The 8574-nt window shown below is 44.7% G+C and overlaps 1 protein-coding gene across 3 annotated transcripts; it reads left to right on the top strand.

Moving 5' to 3' along the window:
- The first annotated feature begins 775 nt into the window (after positions 1–775).
- On the top strand, positions 776–8564 carry LOC106574522 (transcription factor Sp3). Of its 3 annotated transcripts, none has more exons than XM_014150451.2 (9): positions 776–939; positions 1205–1302; positions 2774–3007; positions 4233–4799; positions 5062–5223; positions 5315–5516; positions 5679–5868; positions 6086–6282; positions 6395–8564. In XM_014150451.2, the coding sequence occupies exons 2-9, from the start codon at positions 1234–1236 to the stop codon at positions 6649–6651; spliced, it is 1878 nt and encodes a 625-aa protein (XP_014005926.1). In that variant the 5' UTR covers positions 776–939; positions 1205–1233; the 3' UTR covers positions 6652–8564. The 3 variants fall into 3 exon arrangements, with proteins under 3 accessions (XP_014005926.1, XP_014005923.1, XP_045553654.1); XM_014150448.2 differs by having other exon boundaries at positions 5029–5223; XM_045697698.1 differs by lacking the exon at positions 1205–1302 and having other exon boundaries at positions 5029–5223.
- The last annotated feature ends 10 nt before the right edge of the window (positions 8565–8574 follow it).

Below are 8574 nucleotides of genomic sequence, written 5' to 3'. Positions count from 1 at the left end.
GACACAAGCATTTTCATGGAAACGCATGTACTGCAACCACAATATGGGTCAACAATACACTCAATAAAACAAGACAACAGATTCAGTTTGTGTTCAAATGTGTCTTAATTGATGGGTGTTCAGGTGCGTGTTGAACCAGGGTGTGTGTTGTACTTTGAAGTGGATGGGGATGCTTGTAACAGGCTGGGGGAACATGTTGATACTGCAAAATAGATGACATGCACAGTGACAGGTTCTGTGCATACGAGTCTGCGTCTTGGTTCATGCAAAAAATATTCCTTGTTGCAATGACTATTTCCCAGCACATACTCTTGGACATTTTCAGCAAAACTGAAGCAGTTCCTTACAAAAAGCAGAGGCAATGAGCAACATCTGGCTGGCAGCCTCACAGAATGTAGCCAAGATGTTCACGATCACGGCACTTAAAAATAACGGCGCTTAGTTGCAATGTTAGCCAGCTAACCTAGTAGTGTAACAAGGTGAATATGCGGATAGATTAATACGAAAAATATTGTAACTTAAACGGTGTTGCAATTACATTTTGGCCATTTTCCCAACACTTCCTGCTCTAATTTCAACCATAGATTCCAGATATTTGAGGTTCTTTAAAAACAAACAGGAAACCGATATCCCATGAAATTCACGGACATATCGCTTGGCCATAGAAGTCTCACCAAACCCCAGCGCTAACCAATCAATTTTGAGAAGAACGGCGGGACTTCCTGTTACGTTCTTGTTAGCGCCCCCCCTTTTTGTGTTTCCCTCACTTGTCAATCAAAATAGAAAAAAATCGACCCGAATTCAACGATCAACACAAGCCCGCCTTTGATAAAAGATAATCATGTTCGGAGTTTAGTTGATCAGATAATCTTTCGATTATTACCATTCACGACATGACTGGTACATAACATTTAACCCATCGAAGCATACAACCAACCGGTGAGTTTGTACGTTACAACCGATAGCAAAGCAGGCTAGCTACGGCTTTTAATCTTTTGCAGGAGACCTATGCTAGGTAGTTAGCTAGTTAACAAAAGTAAACATTCAATCTGTGTCGAAATCCGCCTTGAAACATTGTCGCAAAGTTAGGGTTTGCCGTTTATTCTTCATCGACTGAAGTTTGTTGTCTCTTTGCAGCATTTTAGGAGCGGCAAGCTGTGAGAAATGTAGTGTTTTGCTCAATTTTCCTATCTCTCCATGCTAGCGCCAGAGCAACGTTTGAAACAAGAGGAAATGGCTACCGCGGACGTGGAAGGCAGTCAAAGCGAATTCCTACAGCACGGCGGAGCCTCGGAAAACCGGGTACCCCAACATTTTCTATCTCGTATTTCGACTCATCCGAGCTACTACTGTGTGATGTTATTAGCTAGCTAGAAGTTCACACGTTTTAAATGTTGCAGGGGGTGTAAAGCTAGTATACTTCCGCCGCTGTGTTCCCCGCTATAACGGCCACCCACTTTACCCCTCTAGAACCCGCCCATAGTGGGTAGGACACAGCCCGTCACTTGGTCAGGTCGCCGATATTTAGCTCGTCTACCTGGGGCTAAAGGGGTACAGTGGGGAAAGGAGGGGTGAGTGGGGAAACCGAACAGGGAACGTGGGAATCTGTGCACCGGACTACAAAATATCTCCCCCACGCCCATGTTGTAGCGATTACGTATTTTGTCTAGCCACTCTAGCTCTATTCGTTGGATGGTAGAAGGGACTCTTAGATGTTTTTTGTCTAGTTGTGGTGACTAGCTCTCGAAAACCCTTCTCCCTATGTAGACTGTTTGGCTCCATGTGAATTACAATTCCGAAGCTGTGTTTTAACATTTAGAAACGCCAATCATTGCTTTCAAAGTGGTTTTCAAAACATATGCTAATATCCGCCTTATCTTTAATATCAGCGGGAAATTGTCTTTCAAATAAAAAATATAGTAACTGTAGCAGTTTTGCACAGATCGACAAGCTGTGTGCCTCCAGTTGATGAACTACACTTCATCTCCAGTCATGCATACACACGTGTTCGTGGCCGCCAATGTCTCTTCTGTCTTTGTAAACAAGCGATGTAACATGGAGATATGGCCGTGTGAGAACACAAATCCTATAAAAGGTGTGTAGTAATTTAACCTTTTGTTTTTTTTAAATAAATAAAAAAGTATTCCTGATATGAAAAAACGTACCGCAAGCGATGCGTGTTAATGTTTAGACTATCGTCGGAGCTCTTATTAACAAAACTTTCCTGTCGGAATATACTGTACTCGTCAATAGGCGCTGAATTGGGTAGGTGCGTTACATGCTTGACGAAGTTTGGATCCTTTCTTATCAAACCACTTAGCTAAGCCATATAGCGGATTCAGAAATATTTAGGTTCATGGTTGATTTCTAATTTTTCCCTTATTAAGTGAAATGTCTTGATACTACTGTATTATTACTAGTCCAATGTTGCAGATACCTATAATATAGGATTGGATATCTATTTTAACAAGATCCACAATAATTGTCTTGTCTGCTGACACTCTATTGTGATATCAAACCATACTGCATGTCATTTTGCCCTATTCACAGCATGGAGTCTACACCCTGATATCTGTCTCGGTACCTCTAGCTCTCCTCAGATAGTACAGAAATGTCATTTCCAAATCAATATTTTTGCTTCATGTTCTTTGTGAACTACAATGCAACAGCATAAGACTTATGACCAATGCCGTCTGTAACTAGATCAACTTTTTGCATTCCACAACAGTGAATCTGAGTAATAATTTATGAATGTGTGTCTTCTCTCTATCAGACCACAGACATGACCGCCATCCAGCTAACAGGTTCAGACCGTTGGGAGTTGTTAACCCCGGTCTCTACTGGGAAGGATGCGCAGCAGGGAGTCGTCCACATTCCTAACTCTGGCATGATGACCTCTAACGGCCAGTATGTTCTCCCTATCGGGAACATGGACAGTCAGCCCATCTACGTCACAGCATCTGGAAACGACGGCTCAGCCAACGGAGTATCCAGCATACAATACCAGGTAGTGTACTGTACACACACATGCATATACACTACATGGCCAAAAGTATGTGGTCATACCTTCAAATTAGTGAATTTGGCTATTTCAGCCACACCCGTTGCTGACAGGTGTATAAAATCGAGCACACAGCCATGTAATCTCCATAGACAAACATTGGCAGTAGAATGGCCCGTACTGATGAGCTCAGTGACTTTCAACGTGGCACCGTCATAGCATCCTATCTTTCCAACAAGTCAGTTCGTCAAATTTCTGCCCTGCTAGAGTTGCCCCAGTCAACTGTAAAAATCGTCTGTCCTCGGTTGCAACACTCACTACCGAGTTCCAAACTACCTTTGGAAGCAACGTCGGCACCGAGCAGCCGCACACATGCATAAGATCACCATGCGCAATGCCAAGCGTCTGCTGGAGTGGTGTAAAGCTCGCCGCCGTTGGACCTTGGAGCAATGGAAACGGGTTCTCTGGAGTGATGAATCACGCTTCACCATCTGGCAGTCCGACGGACGAATCGGGGTTTGACTGATGCCAGGAGAGCGCTACCTGCCGAATACATAGTGCCAACTGTAAAGTTTGGAGGAGGAATAATGGTCTGGGGCTGTTTTTCATGGTTCGGACTAGGCCCCTTAGTTCCAGTGAAGGGAAATCAACGCTGCAGCATATGATGACATTCTAGACAATTCTGTGCTTCCAGCTTTGTGGTAAGTTTGGGGAAGGCCCTTTCCTGTTTCAGCATGACAAAGCCCCCGTGCACAAAGCGAGGTCCATACAGAAATGGTTTGTCGAGATTGGTGTGGAAGAACTTGACTGGCCTGCACAGAGCTCTGACCTCAACCGCCCACGAAAATCTTTGGGATGAATTGGAACGCCGACTGCGAGCCAGGCCTAATCGCCTAACATCAGTGCCCGAACTCACTAATGCTCTTATGGCTGAAACTGCAGCAAAGTTACAACATCTAGTAGAAAGCCTTCCCAGAAGAGTGGAGGCTGTTGTAGCAGCAAGGGGGAACCCACTCCATATTAATGCCCATGATTTTGGAATGAGATGTTTGACGAGCAGGTATCCACATACCTTTGGCCATATAGTGTGTGTATCTACACACACACGCACTTGCACACACGCACCTCTGTTAGCGGAATGTCCAGTACCAGGTCGATTATCATGTTAGCCCTTACACACACTATTCTCTACACACAAATGCTGAACTCTCTCTTCCATGTCATCCCTCAGATCCACAACTCAGATGGAACTCTGGCAGGCTTCTCTGCGCAGGGATTGGACGATGGCTCGGGCCAAATCCAGCTCATCCAGGACGGTAGCCACGGCAATATCGGAATCAGCATCGCCACGACGACAACCTCTGACCTCCTAACACAGGCTGGGCATATGCAGCAGATTCAGGGCGTGTCATTGGCCGGGGGCACAACCTATAGCGGCGCGGTTCCCATGGGGCTGTCGGGGGGTAACATAACTTTCCTCCCTATCAACAGCATAGACCTCGAATCACTAGGGCTTGCTGGCGCTCAGACGGTTCCCATAGCAACAACAACCGACGGTCAGCTGATCATGGGCTCCCAAGCGCTGGAGGGGCAGGAAGGTGCAGCCAAACAGCTAGCGACCCTAGTTAGTGAAGCTAACGGTAACCCAGACCTCTATGTGCCAACAACCTCATCATCCCAGCTGCCCGAGACCATCGACGGGACGGGGGTTCTGACCCAAGCTACTGCGGTGTCTGCCGGGGTTTCAGACCCATCCTCAGAGAACTACAACTCCCACAACCACCTGCAGCAAATACAGGTCAGTCATATGACATAGAATTCCCTAGGCTTTATTCCCAGCGCCCTATACCACATATAACAGTCATATTACAGTGAGCCATGATCCAGGAAAAAAGTTCCTAGTCTTGTTTAACTTGTCTTCAGCAGATCATATTGCTATGTACGTTGCTGTAGGTCCTCCTCGGGACACTGTCCTAAGAGCATGGCTGAAGAAAATACCATGACTGAATTAAGTCTGTTTCATCCAGGTGTCCACCTCTAATGCCTCGTCCCTCTCCCAGCCCATCCTACAGCTGTCGGGAGACAACCAGGGTGCCCAGGGACAGGATCTATCCCAGTCTGGGCAGACGCTCCAGAGTGTCCAGCTAGTCAACCCAGGAACCTTCCTCATCCAGGCCCAGACAGTCACTGCTTCAGGACAGATACAGTGGCAGACCTTCCAGGTAGGTTGTGTGGGTGTGTTTATCTGTTTGACTACCGTACGTAGGTGTGTGGGATCATACATGTGTAACTCTTTCTAACGCTCTCTCTCAGGTCCAAGGGGTCCAGTCTCTGCAGGGCCTCCAGCTCCCTCAGGCCCAGGGGGGCCAGCAACTGACTCTAGCCCCAGTCCAGGGCCTCTCTATGGGTCAGGGAGGATCCATCACCCTGCCTAACCTCCAGACTGTTACAGTCAACTCTATAGGACAGCCAGGGATTCAATACACACAGGGAGAGGAGGCTGGCAGTCCTGCCGGTAAGAACATGCATATGTATACACACACACACACACACACACACACACACACACACACACACACACATACAAACTCTCCATCTTTCTATTTCTTTCTTACTTTGACTCTCTCTCTCTCACACACACACACACACATACACACACAACTATCTCTCCCCACAGACATCCAGATAAAGGAGGAGCCAGACTCTGAAGAGTGGCAGCTGAGTGGTGACTCCACCCTCAACCCTAGTGACCTCAACAACCTGCGTGTCCAGATGGATGACGAAGACATGGACATGTCCACCGGGGACGGCAAGAGGTTGAGGAGAGTCGCCTGCACCTGTCCCAACTGTAAAGAGGCTGGAGGGAGGTGGGTTGGAAAGACACACACACACACACACAATATATTAACACAAATGTATATAAAAAGGGTGGATCCTAGCTTTTAGCTGTGGGTTAATGTGGTCGAACCGCATTCTATACTCAGTAGGGTCAGTTTCTACCACGACAATTGAAATTCAAATGACTGCAAGAAGTTGACTTTGTGTGTGACCCCCAACCCTCTCTCTTGTCACCCCTTCCCCCAGAGGGTCGAGTCTTGGTAAGAAGAAGCAGCATATCTGTCACATCGTGGGCTGTGGGAAGGTGTACGGTAAGACTTCTCACCTCAGGGCTCACCTCAGATGGCACAGCGGAGAACGGCCCTTCGTCTGCAACTGGATGTTCTGTGGCAAGCGGTTTACCAGGAGTGACGAGCTACAGAGACACAGACGGACACACACGGGTAGGAATACACACTAACGCCATCTTCACTACATAACACAACCTTAACCCTCACCACACTTATTCTTTCATCACTCTCTACCTCTTTTTCTCCCTTTCATTTCTCTTTCCAGGAGAGAAGAAGTTTGTGTGCGCACAGTGTTCAAAGAGGTTCATGCGTAGCGACCATCTGGCCAAACATATAAAGACTCACCAGAACAAAAAAGGTGTGGCTTCCTCCTCATTGTCCCCACCCCCCAGCGACACCATCATCACCGCAGACGGAACCACCCTCATCCTTCAATCAGCTGCTGGTGCCCATGACCTCCTAGGCAATCAGGAGATCCCGCTGCAGCTGGTCACCGTGGCGCCCGGTGAGGTCATGGAATGAGGGCGTGGCTTATAGACTGGCCAATAAACAGGGACCGTATGGGCTTTTCTCCCCCCTTTTTTTTTTTTATATATGAATATATATATACGTAAATATATATGACAAATATATATATATATTTTAAGTAAGAGTTATCATGACTTTATGTTTTTTATTTGCAGTCTTTTTATAGGCAGGCAAACCAATGACATTCAATGTTGTCACTATGTACACACAAACAATGACGCACACACACTCTCGCAAACATGAATACTCACTACGAAATGCCTTATTTTGTATCATACTGTTGTATAAAATGCTGGAGATGCATGTGTTTTTTTAAGCTTTTGCAGATCATGTAATTGTGTTAGGATGCAAGGAATAGGAAAGGTGTAGTAGCCCTCTCTCTAGAGCGATTGATTGATTAATTGACTATATTGAATCATCAATCGCTTTCTCTAGAGAGTGTGGGTGTCTATTGAGAGACTACATGTGGCTTCATTAACTCTTCACCTGAAGCGACAAGAATAACACCCTTTTAAGACCTTGTGAACGCTGTCATAGCCATGATATAACACTTTCTTCTTTTTTTTATTATAAAACACTATGACAGTTTATAACAACCAATATCTGCATAATGTCAGACCTTTGTAATGTAGAGTTGGGCTTGCACACTGATTCTCCAACACACCTTTTATTTGTTAACAATGTTCTGATCAATTAATGTTTGGATTGATTGAAACTTTGCTAACCGATAAAGTTATGTCTGTGTGTGGACACTGTTTTTTTCTTCTCCATGTAGATTTTTTTCCCCAGCCCTGTACCCAATGAAAGTGATGTGACCTCATGCTATTAAAGCTTGTGACATGCCCTGTAGTTTCAGGTGAAGTGTTATTAGTGGTTGGATTGATTTGATGATAAAAGTTGGCCTTACATGCTGATCTAGGGTCAGTTTAGCATTTACCCCCCCCCCTTAATGTTTGAGGTTAGGATTTGGAGAGGGTAAGCTGATCCTAGATCTGTGCCTGAAGGAAACTTTGACCCACAACAGAATGTTTGAGTCATCAGTCTAGCCAACACGAGCACACTTGCAGTGCTTGCTCAAGTCAAATGTGTCTTCAGTTAATTCGTTTTTTTAAAGTTATTTTTTTCTCACTTGTGTTGTATAGTCACATTTTATATTCTTTTTCTATGACTAGCTTAGTCTGGGACTTGTCAGAAGGAAGCATCTCAGATTGTTTTTTACCCATGGAATTAAAATGAGTTCAAGGACACAGGTCTGAAAATCAACTTGATTTCTCAATTACCCACCCAAAATGGTGGCAACATTTTGAACTTGCCATTTTTGCATTTCTGGAACAGTTGAGGTTCACTGACCAGTGCATTGAACATTTCAAATGGTACATCAAATATGGCCGCCGGAGCACGCACCCACTGCAAGACATTTAGTGGAGTCCAATTTTCTACCTTTCTCCCAAAGTGTGTACTCGTTCACTCACCCTCATGGATTTACATGGAATTTATTGGGAGTGGATTATGGTGGAAACTTCCTCCAGACATTTTTCTACCAATCCAATCTGGGTGAAGGGTTGAATCTAAATTGCAATATTCAGTTCTACTCATTCTAATTCTGTAATGTTCCCACTGCTCTCTTGCTAGTTGTTACTCATTGTAAAGGAAACAATCATGCCATTATTATTTCTAAATGTTATTGTAATCTTTCCTGTCCGTATGTGCATGTCTTAGCGTCCACTTACCTGTATATTATCTTCTATTCACATTGTTTATAGAAGCCATTTTCTTTAGATAAATCATTTTGTTGTATCAAAAGCTTTTTAATTTTATTTTTTATTTTTGTGTCAAATTTGAATGTTACTTTTTGTAAAACCTTTTTTCAAATGGATCGTAATTAAAGTCTGAATCCTTCCAACGTGCGTGCCTGTG

This window comes from Salmo salar, chromosome ssa16 (assembly GCF_905237065.1).
Source record: "Salmo salar chromosome ssa16, Ssal_v3.1, whole genome shotgun sequence".
Lineage (NCBI taxonomy): Eukaryota > Metazoa > Chordata > Actinopteri > Salmoniformes > Salmonidae > Salmo > Salmo salar.
The sequence above is the reverse complement of the archived record's forward strand: the minus strand, read 5'-3'. Positions and strand labels throughout refer to the sequence as shown.